The sequence below is a fragment of the Rhinolophus sinicus genome, chromosome 1, assembly GCF_057876585.1.
Source record: "Rhinolophus sinicus isolate RSI-liver-muscle chromosome 1, RSI-T2T, whole genome shotgun sequence".
Classification (NCBI taxonomy): domain Eukaryota; kingdom Metazoa; phylum Chordata; class Mammalia; order Chiroptera; family Rhinolophidae; genus Rhinolophus; species Rhinolophus sinicus.
Window position 1 is genome coordinate 64633240 of NC_142501.1, and position 17047 is coordinate 64650286.

At 37.4% G+C, this 17047-nt stretch overlaps 1 protein-coding gene across 1 annotated transcript in view; it reads left to right on the forward strand.

Annotated features, from left to right (window-relative positions):
• The window catches only part of HMGA2 (high mobility group AT-hook 2), a 134948-nt gene that overhangs the window by 16003 nt on the left and 101898 nt on the right, over nt 1-17047 (forward strand). Inside the window, exon 3 of the mRNA XM_074325456.2 lies at nt 1163-1213. Coding sequence (XP_074181557.1) covers nt 1163-1213 — 51 coding nt within the window. The remainder of the gene's footprint in view (nt 1-1162; nt 1214-17047) is intronic.

Consider the following 17047-nt stretch of genomic DNA (forward strand, 5'->3'; position numbering starts at 1 on the left):
TAGCTCGCTAGCTATCATCTATCTCCATCTATTTTTACCAGGCAGATTGAAGAGAGAAGGAGGAGAGCTTCATTTGGAAGTGTAGACAGTTAGAACAGGTAATTTTAGTATCATTGTGTCAAGTACCTATTGGTTGCTACCCCACATAACAAAAGTAAAATGCAAAACAAGTCATCCTGGCTCAAGTTACCTATATTGTGGTGTTTATATAGCCTTGGGATGATTCTCATACACAGAAGAATATGTACTTAACTTTTCTTTATTCTGAAAAGTATAAACATGTTTTTAATAGAAGACATATGTGATGTGATGTGTGCACATTGGTGTATTTGGGGATTGGAATAGGGGTAATAAACACAGGGAAATTAATTTGTAGATAATGTTAAATTTTGATTCAAAAAGGAAGAAACAATTATGATACCAGAAAAATCTTTTATGAAGTAAAGCAGTGAAACAAACTCTCAAGATAGATAGAAATATAGTCACGTCATGCGTGTATTGAATGTGGTATTATTTGTTAATAATGTACATTTTTTATCAATTATTTTATTTTTAGCACCCATAATTTCTACTTCAGGGACAAACATTGATGGTTTCTTCCAGATAGTTTTTCTCTCTGCTTTAGGTGAACTGATCGACAGGTGATTGTTTTTGGCAAGGAATAGGAAATTAACTGTGCAGAAGTATGCAGCTGTTTGCGTTTTGAATTAGAATCCTATGTCTTCTTACTTCCATTTAGACTTGCTTTTGACTAACAATGTATGTAAAAGTGCTTTGTAAATTGTAAAGCAATATATCAGTATTAACTCTTGTAACTTTAGTAGTGACGTGGAAAGAAAAATCATCATTTAAGAAACATTAATTTTCTAAAATACTACTTTATGTAATTATGGATATGTGGGAATAATTTGTTTTATTATTATGGCTAGAAATAAGAGGAAATCACTCCAGGCGAGCCGTAGGGTGAGGGATTGCAATGAAAAAAAAGAAGAATCTACTCAAAAATGGAGAAGATGAACCTTAAAGGAGAAAGAGATTGTTAAAACAATCTCAATACCGCCTCTGCAAACCAGAACATGCTTACTTGAAATGTGTCCCTTGGTGCAGCGCTTATAAATAATGTCAGGTAGGAAACCATATGACTTCCTTTTTCATTTTGCAGAAAGCAGAAGCCACTGGAGAAAAACGGCCAAGAGGCCGACCTAGGAAATGGGTGAGTAATAAGATAAAATCTCTGTTCTTTTTTTCTAATGAAAAGTTTGTTGATTGAAATGAAAATTACTTTTACTTAATCAGTTGCATTAATTTATAACTTCTGCTTTGAGGAAATCTTTGAAAAGGTTAAAGCAAGTGAAAGATTATCACCTCTCCGTACCATTAGGCTCCAGGAGTTTACTCAGAACTCTTCTTTTCCTGGGAGTGACTCCTTTCTCCATCTCTTATCAATGTGAAAAGACTCTCCACTCTTCCTTCAAGTGGGGGTAACAATGAGATGACTTGTTCAGTGCATTCTGTAACTAAGGTTAAAGGGTGTTATGAAACCTTGGAAGCTGATTACAAGTGATGATCAAGTTCAGATGAAATGTGTTTGAGATAACTTTTTAACATTTTTTTTTTCTTTCTTTTTTTCGGTTTCCTCCGTGGCTTCGCTCTGGACATATCTCCTTTTCTAGGTGGCTAGTGTTGTCTTTTTTCACATTGGCTTTCCTAGGAAACCAGGTTTTAAATTCCAGTTTTTCTTGCTTCCCTTAGTAGTCATTCTTACATCCTGACATTATCGACAGTAGCTTCCATGCAAGTGTGCTTGATCCCATAGGCACACAATTTCTGACCTCTATTTGAAACCAGAAATTCAGTGATCGCTGAAGAGCTTCCCTAATTTTACCTTGTGTGGACCTTATGCCCTCTGCTGCTACACTGCCATGTCCTCCTGGTCTGTCTTTCCCACTGACAGAGGAGAAAAGTCTTAAAAATGAATAAAACCGTTTCTGAAGAAAGAGGAAGTCATCCCACCTTCTATGGTGGGAACTTTGACTTTCTGTTTCTCGCTTCTCTGATTTATTCTTTATGCTTCATCTTTTTAAAAAGTTTTTTTGCTGCTATGCTGGATTATAATTTCCTGTTAGTTTGCCATTCCTTTTTCCTCTAAAGTTCTGTATCATTTTTTATTTATACTTGGGTATTACCTTTCATTTAATTTATTCATCTTGTATTTTTGTTTTGTTTTGTTTTGTTTTGTTTTCTCTCTGCTCAACATGTGTTGGGGTTAGATTTCTTAGCACAAGGAAATGGGAATGATCATTTAAACACATCTCAGTGTTACAGTGTCAACTTAAAGTGAGAGCATTTTATTCAAGCTTCTGTTCAGTAAATGAATTCTCCCCAAACCTACCCACCAGGTGGTGATCATCTAGATTGTGTTTGATTACTTTGAATGTTAGTGAACTCACTACCTTTTAAGGCTGTCTCTTTCTTCCTGGAAACCTGAACATCAGAAAATTAGAACATTAGAAAATTCTTCTCTCTGACTCCCTCTAGCTTCTACTCACTGTCTCTAAGCCTCCCTCCTGAGAATATGCCGAGGAATTGTTTTCAGTTTTACTCATGATAGCTGTTCAAATATTTGAAGACAATTAGCACATATACCCTTTGTTCTCTTTTCTGGTTTGGATACATCCAATTCTTTCAAAACTTTTTTCCCCATAAAGGAACATTCTGAGTATGTTTGATTTTTAGTCTTTTGAAATACATCACCTAAAAGTAAGTATCACATTCTAGGTTTGAGCTCCACAGCTACTGGGTTTATCACCTCTCTTGTACATATGGTTCCAGTTACCTATTACTGCTTAATCAACCACCCCAAAACTTAATAATGTAAAAAAGAAAAGCCTTTTTACTATGCTTAGGGCTTCTTAGGGTCAGGGATATGGACAGAGCACAGCAGAAAGCCTTGTCTCTGCTTCAGGGTGTCTGGGGCCTCAGCTGGGAGGACTCAAGCACCAGAGGGTGACTCTAGTGCTTGGGGTCTAAAATCTAGAGGCATCTTCACGCACAGGTCTGGTGCTTTTACAAGATTGGCTCAAAGTCTGGGTGCATCTGGGAGTGACTAGAGCACCCACATACATGGCCTTTCCAGCTTGGTGGTCTCAGGGTAGGTAGTCAGACTTCTAACATGCACTCAGGGCTCCTGGAGAGAGCCTTTTGGCAAATGAGGAGGAAGCCGCAAAAGCTTTTTGGACTTCGTCTCTAAAGTCCAAAAGTGCTACTTGCATTACAGTCTGTTGACTACGTTGGTATCGCCGTACATGTCAAAAATAGGTCTGCCATTTGCTAAGCATCAGAACTTTGAAAGGATATCCTATCCCATTGAACTAATCAATAAGAAAGACCTGTGTAACCTTTCTGATAGGCAACATAATGGAAAATAGCTAAGTTCTTGAAGTCATGAGATTAATTTTGCTAAAATGAAGTGAAGCATTATAAGCAAATACAATGAAAGTTAACCAACATAATAGCTTCCATCAAGCGCGGCCTCTTCTCTCCCCTCCCCACCCCCAGCTATGGAGATATAATTGACACATAACACTGTAAATTTAAGGAATACAACATGTTGATTTGATGTTTATACACATATTGAAAAATGATTACCACCGTAGCATTAGTTAACACCTCTAGCACCTCACTTAATTACCATTTCTTTTCCTGCGGTGAGAACATTTAAGATCTACTCTCTTAGCAGCTTTCAAGTATATAATATATTGTTAGCTATAATTACCATGCTAGATCTCCAGAACTTACCCTATAACTGGAAGTTTGTACCTTTTGACCAACATTTCCCCATTTCCCCTACCCCCCAGCCCCTGGTAACCACCATTCTACTCTGTTTCTAGAAGTTTAGCTTTTGTAGATTCCGTGTATAAGTGATATCACACAGTCTTTCTATGTCTGACTTACTTCACTTAGCATACTGTCCTTAAGGTCCATCTACTCAAATGGCAGGATTTCCTTCTTTCTCATGGCTGAGTAATAGTCCATTGTGTGTGTGTGTGTGTGTGTGTGTGTGTGTGTGTGTGTGTATACCATATCTGCTTTATGCATTCATCCATAGATGGACACTTAGGTTGTTTCCGTATCTTGCCTCTTCATTGGTCTTTCTACCTTTCATCTCTTCTACCTTTGGGGTATCCTATAATGTTTTCCCGTTGACTTCCATAGGTTAGAGTCATGTCACTACTCTTCTTAGAAACTTGCGATGGTTCCACAGCCAGCTACTGAATTAATTACAACCTGCCTTAGCACTTTGAGATTCCTACAGTTTACACCCACCTGTCTTTATGGCTTTATTTCCCACCACTCATCCTCACACAGCTGATGTTTCAGCCAAGCTAAAATGAAATATGGATTAATTAAAGGATCTGTATGTTTCTTTTTTCTCAATGTATTCTTGCTCATTTGGGGAGATCTGGATTCCAGGCAACTGATCTTCATGCTGGATAAGAAGCCTATGTAAGGCTCCCATCACAGAAACCCTTGCCTTTCTGAGCATAATTGGGCCATCCTCATTGACTCTCTTTCTCATTTTTACTGGCTGTCAGAATGGAACATATTATATAGTGAATTGTTACAAGACCCCGATTTGTTCCCCAAAGAAGAGTTGTTCTACTTAGAAGAGGAAATAAAAGGAAATTGTATATTATTTCTAGACAGCATGCTTCCTCTTTGCTTGTATATAGTCTGTTGGGTAGCATATGCAGCCAGTCACAGCAAGGCATCCAGTTCAATGGCATTCTTTACTGGAATGCTTGTACTAAAGAAATAAGTTATTGCATTTTCCATAGGAAATGGGTTTGTACTTTATAGTAAGTTCAATTCTTTCCAACAGTGTCATTCACGGATTTCCTTGTATTAGAGATATATTTTTCAACTGACTGGATTTACTAGGTACATGGCCTGAAAGCCAGATGGCTCCCCTTTTATTTTTCTGGGTTCCTTTGTTTTGCTTCAAAGTTCTTTTGCTTTTAAAAAGATGTCTTGTAAATTTTATAGTGTCATGTAACAGGTTTGGAAAAACATATCTACAGCATGACCCTCTCATCTGATGTGATTAGGATCTATAGTTGGTAGGTTATTCAAAGGTTGATTAACCAAAAGTATGAAGATGTTGGAGAGAAAGTGCTGGCCTTCCTTGTGCAGAGGACAGGAGGTGGCTAATCAGGTGAGGACGTTCAGTAGATTTTGGTTAATAAACAGTAGAAATGCTGTTTATTCTCCATTGTCTTCCCCCCCCCCCCCCAAGTTTGAATTAGATTTCAGATCTATTATTTTGATGAGTTAGTCTGGATTTCCCTTTTTTTCCCCTTTTTTCTTTTTGATATAGTAGAAGTGAGAGGTAAAGGAAAGAGAGAGAAGTGGAACCTAATTTTTCTCCTGGTCTTGTAGTTGGGAGCTCAGGATCTGGATTCAGATAGCCTGGGTTCAATATCTGGCCCGTCACTTGACTGACTGTGAAATCTTGAACAAATTACATGACCTTGTAAAGACCCAGTTTCCTCATTTTTAAAAAGGTGGTAAGAGCAATATGTTCCTCATAGAGTTGTTGTGAGACTTCAATAAGATAATGCATGCAGAAGGCTTAATAAAAGGCACGGCACATAGTAAGTGCTCAATAAATGTTAGAACTTATGGTTAACTTCACTGTACACTTTCGCGTAGATATCACTGACAGCCTGCACCTTACTTACTTCGAGCTCCCAATAGTTACACATGGAATGAGGTGATAGTTATGCATCAAACTAACCAAGTACCTTTGGAGGTATCATTATGTCTTCAATACGTCTATACTGAATATCATCAAGTATAAGAATTTCTTATAAATAATACTAAAGTACATTGGAAATCTATTTGCAGTTAAGGGGAACGTTTTAAATTGTGGTTTATAAACCTTCTAATTGTAGAGGTTTAGTGTCGTGTGGTTTATCAATTTGAAAAGTAATATTTCTGCCTCGATATGCACATGAGAGATGTCCAGGCCTCTCAGAACCTGGGTAGACTTCTGTTAGTCAGTCCTTCTGCTATTTGAATTGAGGGATTTAATATTTGCATTTCTCAATTTTTGCCTAAGAAAGGAGCTCATCACATAACTGACTTAGTGATGCAAAATATTTGGAAAAACTTGTAGAGTGGAGCTAAAGCTCAAGAATACAGTGAAATAAAAAAGATGTGAACCTCACGTATGAAATGCTCCATCCAGATGTTGCTTAGTGAAGAAACTAGTGCTTCTGGAAGAAAAGAAGCAAGGACAAAATAACAAAGAATAAATCAATAGGAAAAAGATGTTTTGGGGTGTTTTGTTTTAAGAATATCTTTATGAGAAAGGAAATTAACAATAAAAGGGAAATACTCTCCAATGTGAATTAATGGTTTTTAAAGAAAAAATAATCATTCTGGAGATACTGAGATTGACCTAGAAATTGACCCAAGGACCAGATGCTGAAGCTTAACTTCAATTGGTCACTCGAAACTTACTAACAAACCCCAGCTGTTCTCTTGGGTTGCTGATTCTCTTTATTTGGTAATGGGGTGTGTGCAGTAGTATGTCAATTTAAAAATATGCATTCCATTCTATCTCTTTCAGGGGACAGTTGTCTTTCTTTTATTAAAGAACTTGTGATACACAGGAAAGTGATGTAATTTCATTTGTTAGTCAAACATGTGAGGATTCTAGATAGGCAACAAGGGCTTTTTGTTTTTCCCAGTTTGCAGAAATCTAGAAACTTAAGTGATGATTTGAGAGTCAAGTAGGGGAACTAAATCAGAATAAAACCTATTACAACTACACTGTTTGAAACTTTTCGGATTTCTTCTGAAAATCCCCACCATTAATGTATTGAGGAACCTGGAAATCTAATGTTGAAGTTAAAACCTTAGGTCTTCATTTCCATTACTTTTTTCTACCAGATGTTGGTTACTTTAAAACAAACAAACAAACAAAAAACCAACTTTCAGCCATTTGTAATTTAACACTTGCTTTGTTTAAACTGAAATATAACTTCGATATTTAGAAAGGAATATCCAATAACGTATATTGCAGATAATCGTAACTTTTTACTGGAGTCAGAGGGAAAGAAATGACTTTGCTTTAACATCAAAAACTGTCTGCTAATGGAATGTGTGAAGGCAAAACCATTTTCCCTTAGAAACGTGTAATATAAAAATGCTTTAAAAAAAATAGGAGCTGATCCCTCTGAAGCACATGTGTTGACATATGCTCAGTAAATAAAACATAAATTTTTCTGATGCATATTATATGTTCAAGATTGGTAAGCAATATTTTCTGAAATTATCTCCTCCTTCACAATATTTTGTGGTAAAATGGAATACTTTGTAGAACAGAACTCTGGGGGGAAAAGTGACAAGTTTATTTTGTTTTTTAATAGTATGCTGCAAAAGTCACTAAAATGATTATTTAAAATTTCAAGATTAAATGTAAAAAAAAAACACACTAATAAATCATACTCAGGAGGCAAGAATTGGGTTTGATCATATTTTGACTCAAGATTAATCTTTTCTGTTTGTTTAAATATTGAAGTGCTGTTCTTAATTATTCTGCTAAATGAAGTCTTGATAAAAGAGATTGATAACCTGTCCTACTTTGTCATCCAGTGTAGTTTGGCATGTCCAATTTCTACCAGATCCTGACCATCCAGAGTTATAAAGACATTGACCTTTGGGGTCAATAATAGCACAGTAATACCACATGGCTATTGCAGTACTGTGACATTGACCCTGCCACAGTACTGCAGTAGCCATGTGGTATTATTAAGCTATAATCAAGGAAGACCATGTTTTTTTCCCACTTGTGGTTGAATGGCAAATTATAGACAGGAGATGGTTCAGGTAAATGTCCCGTTTCTCTACAAAAAATAATCAGAGTGACAGAATCCTGACTGAGAGAGTTATCTCAATTTCACTCTCATTAGATGACAGGCGTTATGGAATTCATTGACCATTTTATATGACAATAAATGTGCTTAAAGACAATACTACCATATACATATTTACCTAGCTTACCCATATCTGAGTATTTATGGTTGGCAGTAAATATTTCTAAAATATTTGATACCATCATGTCATATATAAATAAAATTAATATACCACGTATACTTTTTAACTAGGCAAGACAGGTAAAACCATTATTCCATATTTAAGAAAACGTTTTTGTTCTGTTTTTAAGGGTGGCATCTGCTTTTATTTTAAGATTGTTTTAAGTCAAAGAATTTTTTATTCTAAACTCATCAATATTTGACACAAATATTTAACCATTTTTGGCAACATTTCAATCCAATGGGATTTAAGCAAGTCTACCTACCATCTCTACTCTGGACTGAAATAAGGACCTTTGCATTTTGAGGAGCTGAGTACCTTTGGGCAGCCCTTTTAATTTACCCATGCTTTTTCTCCTGTTTAAATGTTCTATCTGTAACTAACGGCTGTCAAGCATTTGTCAAGCACAAAAACCGTTATTGCTACAACGAACTCTATTATCCAGGGACTGATAATGGAATTTGTAGATGATCCAGCCTCACATCCCCTTCTTTACTTTGTTTTCCCTGCTTCTTCCCCTACCCTCACCTGCCTTTGGCCATTTGACTGTTCATCAGCCCCTGCATCAGATAGGGGCAGGGCCAGGAACAGGGGGTCAACTCTGGTAAAAGGCTTGGTAGGGAAGAGGCTGGAGTAATGGCCGAGATAAGGTTCTCAGATGATCTGTCAGTTTGATATATCCAAGGTCCCCCCATACCCGGTCCTTGGGGGTAATTCAATGCAGCCATGACGCTGAAATTTGTTTTACATTTATTATTTATTCATTCTTATAATAAGTGTCATTTTAGAAGTAAGATAAGACTTCTTTTTAGGATGCTATAGGAAGCAAAACCTCTTTTTTATATTTCCTCGGTATTGATGAGTGGCTGCAGAATAGGTGTGGTTTAATAAGTCTTTGCCCCCGTTCAAGTCCAGAAGAATTGCGCTAAGTTTACTCTTGCATTAGACTCAGGTTGTAGAATGATAATTCATTAAATTCAGGCAAAGGAAGTTTGCCTTATGATGTTGACAGGATCCTATTTGGGTATTAAAAGATCATATAACTAACTCTAGCTGTATGATCAAGGGAAGCCCATGTTATCACTTTGTGCTGTGGTTTCATTGCATTAACCCAGAAAATGCACTTTGAATGTCTCGTTGAACATAGTACTGTGCAGAAGGCTCAACATGTAAGATGGACAGCACAGATACGGGAGAAACTGATTGAACACTTTTTTTGTTCACTTGTTTGCTTGACTGGATCGTGTTAAACCTGGGGCTCTAATTACGAGACCCTTGGATTTTGTGATTTTCCATTTGTCCTAATTTTTTGCTCAAGTCTTTTGACAGTATTATGGATCAAGCCCTGTGTTGGTGTGTGGGGCTATGGAGGCCAACAGGATAGGTGGGGGCTGCCTTTGGGGTGCTTCCAGTCTGGGGATCCAAAAAGGGAAATCTGATTCTAGCGCACTAGGTTAGTAGTACTCTGTGCTTTGGGTGTCCTGAGGCTAAATGAAGTTCCAGTTTTCAAGTACTTTTTAACTCTTTAGAATTTGACAGTCCTTCTATAGAAGTGATGATGCTACTTTCCAAATTCTAGTAGCATTCTCTATCCTTATTTGAATGTAACTGCCTATAATTTATGAATTTGTTGTATTAGTGGGCCTGAGGTTATACTCTCTCATTATCACCACAGCAAATATCCAGGCAAATATCAAATGTATACCTATTTGCTTTATCGAAATAATGAGTTAGACTTGATCTGAGTAAGATAAGCTTTAAAAGATAGCTATTCAAGTGTCAAACACAATCTCAAAGAGAAGGGGACGGGGAATCAGAAAGACCAGGATAATTCTATTGAGCCACCACCTCAGCATAGGTTGATCTTATTTTTCCTCTTTGTTGATGCTGAATATAATTCGTGTTTGTCAAGTAACTTTAAAATCGCCAGATGTTAAAGAAACTAATTATATACTTGAATATCGCTGACTAGTGCTACGCTTTATATGGAAAATGAGCTCTTTGAGGGTAAAAAGCATAACGTATTTATCTTTTCACCTTCAGCACCTATAGAACATAGGAGGGAATTCAGCAAAGTGATTTAGAGCTCAGACTGCCTGGATTTAGTTAGCTTATCCAGGCAAGTTGCTCATTGTCACCAGCTCCAGTCTCCCTGTGTATAAAACAAAGGGTAATAATAGTTCTCATTTTATAGGATTATTTTGTAAGAAATAAATGACAAGTCATCAAAAAACTTTATTCAACACGCAGCAAACACTCAATAGCTCATCGTGGTGGATGTTAGCGTAGCTCCAGGCTCGTAGCAGGATTTAATAAATATTTGGTGAGTAGAATGACAGTATTTCTGTAGTATGTATAAAACATGGTCTTTGGATTTTTGTTTTCTAGTAGTGAATGTGGATTTGAGGTGCATTCTTTGGCTTCTTTTCATTTATTTTTTTAATCTGATGATTTATATTTTCAAAGAAGTTATACAAGGGTTAAAAGTACAACCTGTGGGCTTCAAAGCAGTGTTTGTAATAATTTTGAATTCCAGCTTATGCCTTTCCACTTAAGAAATAAGCTGTGAACCGCTATCACCCAGGCCCAATACCGGCTTTGAATGCCTTGCCCTATATTAATGTTTCCATTCCCTCACTCCTGGAAATAGCATTCTGCTTTCCAAAATAGACCCTAGTGCTGTACCTTAAAAGAATTTTTGTCACAGCTTTGGATCCTCAGAAAAACAGAAGAGAGCTATGTTGACACCAAATAATTTTCTAAGGTAGTTTCTAATTTTTTCCTACAAAAATTCATTTTAATTGCCTGTCTTTCCTTTCTTTTACTGCTATTTTTTATACTAACATGAAAATAAAGAAAGGGGAAAAATCAGTTACTAAGTCTGTTGTTTCTTTGACTTCTTTCAAGGGCATTTGGAAGCCCTTCAAGTGACACAGAAAGCAGGGGGGTACACAAGTAGGAATTCACTAAGGGGAAAATCTAATACCCAAGGTTGACGTCACGACAGGGATAAGGGCTTCACAGTCAGAATAACATAGGTAGCAATGTCGCGTAACTTAGAAGTTTAAACATTAACATTACCAATAAAGGCAGTGCAGATCTGCCAAGTTTCCAGACAATCCAAATATTTTCAGTCTTGAGGGAGCACCCTATTACAGGAAACACCAGAGCCCAGGGAGGTGAGAGAATTGCCCTCTGTGGAGGACCAGGGAATCCTAGGATTATAGCTGATAATGTTCTATAAAGTACTATTTGTTTTGCAATCTTTTATCGTTTCCTGTTCAGAATGATTCTGATGTCAGAGAAGACATATATCACCCAGTCTGTGTCAAAAGGTGATCCTGAGTATAATTTCCTTATTACAGAATCTCAGGCCTTACATTTTCTTTCCTAATGTGATTTTCTGAGATGGCCCAATTTTAATGTTTTCTAAATTCCCCAGTGGAAATTGATGAAGCATTCACAGCCCTGGGCCCACTCTCAGTTGATAGATCTGGGGTCAAGTTGGAATATATGAACGTGACCTTCTCTGTGGTCCCCTGCTCTCTCGAGAGACTGACATTCAGCAAGTAGTCCCGCTCGTGACATTGGCGTGTACCTCTTGAGTGTAATGGAAAGAATGAAAAGGCAATGTGTGGTAATGCTGTCCATTCTATCACATTTTCATTTTCCTGTGCTCTTATTAAACTTTAAATTTCTCTTTGGGGAGTAAAACCAAAGTTTGATTTTCACAGCCTTCATTTCTCTTTCTTATCTGTAGACCATTTATTTCCTATACGTATAGAATGAAAATGACTTAATTCCCATCCCTAATTCTCATCCTACTAACTCCTTTCAGAGCAATCGCATAGAGTTTAATGATGTTCTGTTTGGAGTGATCATTTAGAGGGCTCATTCCCAGGCTATCAAACCAAAGCAGTGGTGGGTCATGTGTTTTTATTTAGTAATGCTCTTCTTCCAGTGATAGCGTACTTTTTTGGTGGACATTAACATTTATCAAGGAATCAGCCAGGCTTATGATTTGGGGCATTGCTGGGCATCCTGTTTAGACAATTGATGAGCTGCACAAAATCATTTAAAATCCATAATTTTATAAACAATAAAATGGTGACTTTCTCTAATACATAGTCTTAAGCTGCTTTGCTGTGAAATTTCAAATCTCAGTGGAGATCAATTGGGACCCTTTTCAATAGTTAGCACCTATAGGAACACTCTAGTATCTTGCATTGTTGAAACCTCTTAGGGGATCCTGAGTATTCAAAGGGAACTAATTCATGCCGTACTCACTTGTATCACATAGTTTCCTGCTATGATAAAGCAAGTGGACTTATGTACATTATGGGATTAATAGGGCACTCAATGTACAAAGATAGTATAGTGTGAGAGGCCTTGGCCATACATGGTCACAGTATGAAGAATTCCCTTATGATTGAAATATTTTTGCTAAAAAAAGAGTTTTCTAGCCAAGATCATTATAATGTGGTATGTATTCACCATTACTAGCTACTATTCATTTAAGTAAGTATGTTACAATAAAATATAGATGTCCCCCCAATTTGAGAAGCTGACATTTTATATCCATAGGCAAACACAACTTTTTAAATTTGTGTCAAAATTTAGGTATCTTATTATATGGGTTTATCTTCTTATGAACTTTTTGAATTCAAGAAAATGTTCAAATTGATGATGTTTAGATTGATGAAGAAAATGTTTAGATTGATGTACCTACGTTCTTGAAAGTCTCTTTGGTAGTAAAATCTCCTTATATATGGTAGAGAAATCTCCTATACATCTAGAAAGGAGATTTCATGAGTACCCTTGATAATGATGTGTAAGTTTAATCACGCCTCCCTGTGACAGGAGGGTCTTAATACATTCAACCTAATTTTTCCTTATATGGTTTTCAGTCCGTTTCCTCGCCTTGTTCTTAATAGTGACAGAGAACATCTGGTGTGTCCCTTTTCAAAATAAATCTTTCTCCTTGGGGTATTGTAAAGTGTACACACTTTGGGTCCTAACGGATCTGGGTTTGAGTCTGGGTCTTATCACTTACTAGCCTTAGGCTATTATTACCTCTCTGAGCCTAAATTTCTTTGTAAAACGAGGCTGGTAATTTCTCCCTTGCAGTTTTAGCTTTAAGTGTCCAGTTTCTAGTAAATGCTCAAAATATTGTACCTTATATCATTATTGTTTAAATCTATGAGAATTTATTGTCAACCTTTCCTTTTCCAAAATCACGTTCTCAGATCTTTCAGTGTTGATTTTCTAATCCACTCATGATGGTTCTAAATGAGACTTCAGCTTGTATGGTAGATGGAACTCTATGTGTGCGATGAAAGGCCTATCTGACTTGCTTTCTGACTTTAATGAATTTCTAGCCATATGACCTTGGATAGGTCACTTAACATCCTTGAGCCTGTTTGCTCATATATAAGATGGGGATAATAATTATATCTCCTGTGCCTTCCTCTCTAGGTTGTAGTGAGGATACCATAAGAAAGTAATTTAGAAGTCTCAAAGCACCGTATAATCACAAGGTGATAGCAAGAAATATACTCAGCAATTAAAATTCAATACTTTACAAAAGAATGAATGAAATGAGTCATGTTATTCATATAACTTTTAAAACAAGGTTCACCATCTTTAGCCTCACTCTTGTTCTACATAGCAGTTATGAGGCATTTATTCTTTTCTTTTTTTTAAATTCCATTTTCATCTGCTCTTATGGTTAGAAGGCAAAAACTGACAACTTTCAGATGTATGACAGACACATATTAAAACAGTTCCAACATCAAAGTTATTGAGTCTGTGTGCAGAGTGAGTCAATAGCAGTGTTGGGTGAGGTTAAGAGAGGGCCAGATGGTCTAAGTGGGAATGAAGAGGTGAAGGGGTGAAGGGACCCAGGAGGGGTAGATGAGCAGAGAGATCTCTCTAGTGATGGATGTTAAAGGAGAGGATTGTAGACCTGTGTTTCCCAGGGTAGTCACTGCCAAGTTCCAAACAGAAGAATGTCATGGTCAAAACATACCTGACTGAGAAGGGAACTTTGGGACATTGGGGTTTGCTTAGAATGGGAGTGACCTTGGAGGTCGCAGTGATCCCAGGCAGTAGAGGACAGTGGCCATGTCTGCAGAGAGGTGCTCTACGGGGGGAAGGTTGGACCAGCAGACTGACCAGAAGGGAAGTGAGAATGTGGTGCTGGAAAAGACCAGTGGGCAAGTCAGGCATCCCAGCTGTGAGAGCTGAACCACGAGGACAGCTTAAAAGTGCTAAGATTGGAGAGAAAGAAAATAGAGTGAATGTAGAAATGTTTAAAAGGATATTTAATGTGCTGTTGGTTTTAGTTTTTAAATATATTGAATATACAGTTAGAGTTTGTAGAAGCAAGACGCTTTTCCTCATACGTAGTATTTGTATTGTATTAATTTTGTTGTTGTTTTGTTGCCTCAGTTCAGCTTTGTTGCCTATTTAATGATGGGGTTGAAAGTACTCAAGTTTGAGTAATAGAGAGTGGAATTGGGCTAAACATCCCTGTTGATCACTGTACATGTTTCTATATTCTAATAAAACTAGGCACTGTGTTCCAACTGTCCGCTTGGGATCTGTAGATGCTGCTTTCCTGGGGCCCTTTCTTCCATGTCTGCCTGTGACCTTAGTCATTGAATCATGTAATCGCTTTTGGCCTCTTAAGTCTGTGATTCTGAGTGAGCAGAGTAGTAGTGTGATGTCATGTCTGGGGCATGAGCCTGTACCCTTACCACACATGGGTCCCACCCTTCCTGGTCTAGGCAGCTCAATACACACTGCTTGGCCCATAGTGGGTGCTCAATAAATTTAGTTGCTTTTCCTGTCTCTCCCTGGATCTCACATAGGAATATCCAAATATGAGAACACCACCATACCATTAGGTTCCCCAATTAAAATCTATAGTGAAAGCTGAGGCAGATGTGTGGGAAAGCAGTTCCAGACTCTTTAGTTAGTCTAGGAAAGGTGATTGCACTGGGTTTACAGCTAGGCTTCGTGCTCGTGAATCATAATATCTCTCACGGGATTAATGATTTTAACTTAATGCAACATTGATAAACTATGTGTGATATTGTGACATTTAAAAGTATTCAGTGTAAAAAGAGCTGATGGGGTACAAATTTTGAGATACTTTGTGTTCTACCAAGGTTATTTGGATTTTACTGACCCCCCCTCCCCCCCCCCAAAAAAAAAGTCAGAAGAAAGGCCCTTCACATTGTCTCCAAATTCTTAGATAGGAAAAATATCAAACTAGAGGGGAACCTTCTGATAGTCTTTCACATTTACATATTTTTAAATAAAAAAGTTTCTTGTCCCTTCTTTGCTAGAAAGAACAATTAGACTCCCTTTGTTTCTCCCTTTCTCCTTTTCCAGCAAACATATTCTAATCTTTCTTTTTAATTCAGATAATTGCAGACCTACATACAGGTGTAAAAAAAATTGTACCAAAAAAACCCCTTGTACAACTTTGCTCAGTTTCCCTTCAATGGTAGCATTTTGTAAAACTATAGTAGTCTCTCAAACAGGATATTGCATGAACACAATCCCCCCATCTTATTCAGATTGCCCATTTTATGTGTACTTGTTTGTGTATGAAGTTCTGCACAATTTTACTACCTGTGTAGATTCATGTAACCACCAGCTAAGATATTCCCTTTTAAGATTGTAAGTTGCTTGAGAGGTTTTGACACATCCCTTGCTGACAGACATTAAGCTGCGTCTTCTCTTCTAAGCACACAAGAACTTTGCATGGCTGTAGGAAGGTGGAGTGGAAATCTGGCCCGTGGTTCCTGTCTGTGGCTGTGCAGTAACTCTTTCACAGTCCCTCATTAGAAAGGGCTGGCTGGCCCAGGCAAAATCATAGGTGGGCTTGGCACACAGCTAACTCCTCGCCTGGAGTAACTTATGCTTTTGTACTGTTACGAGTTCTGCCAGTTTCAGAGGCCAGGAAGCTAAGAGTTGGCCTACGAGTGTAACACACCTGCTTTTCCTGAGGCCACATACAACAGGCTGATTTGAGTACCTGTTTGCCCTCCCAGGATATATTGAAACATGTCTCCAGAGCCCTGAAGTTGTAGATAAATACTTTTTCACCCCTAGAAATTTGTTTCACACAGATTTTAAATGTCCACAGGGACAGATATTTATTGGGGGAAATGTCCTATTAATTGTACTTTGACTATCTGGCGCAGACTCTAGAATGAATTGTAGTAGAATCCTGTTATTTTGATATCTTTAGGAATATCCACATTTCAGAATGCCACAATAGCATTAGGTTCCCCAATTTAAAAAAAAGTGTGGCTACCTGCCACGCACACACACACACACACACACACACACACACAGCAAAGCTGTGCTGAGGTGCAAACACTTGGCAGGTGGCCAAGCTGCCACACCAGCTAAGTATCTCAATCCTGTACAAGAGTTGGAGTAAAACTGGATTTGCAATTGGGTCAAACTCTGAATATTAAAATTTCAGAATGGCAAAGGTCTGTTGCGTACCACTCATCTCTCTTGGAACCTGAGTGTTTAATTAGATGACCACAATTTATGATGATAATATTTGGGCTTAATAGCCAGTGAACAAAAACCTGTCAATTTGGTAACTATAAGATCCTTTTAGAGAATAAGTATATTTGTTGCCAATGTGCTGTTGGATTCTAAATCTCAACTATGCCAGGGCATTTCTTTCCCTCTGTGGACTAATAACTTTTCCTATTAGCACTTTAAAAATTCATGATTTACCACTGACATTTTTTGTTTGTTTTTGGTGGTAACAATTATCTTATTTAAACAAAAGCTTTTAAATGAACTGGAGACGTTTTAAAAATCTTGGAAGTGCAGAAATAACTATGTATTAAAGGACAAATTATGAAAGATTAGCAGGATAGGCTGCTACTACTTTCATGGCAAACTTCTT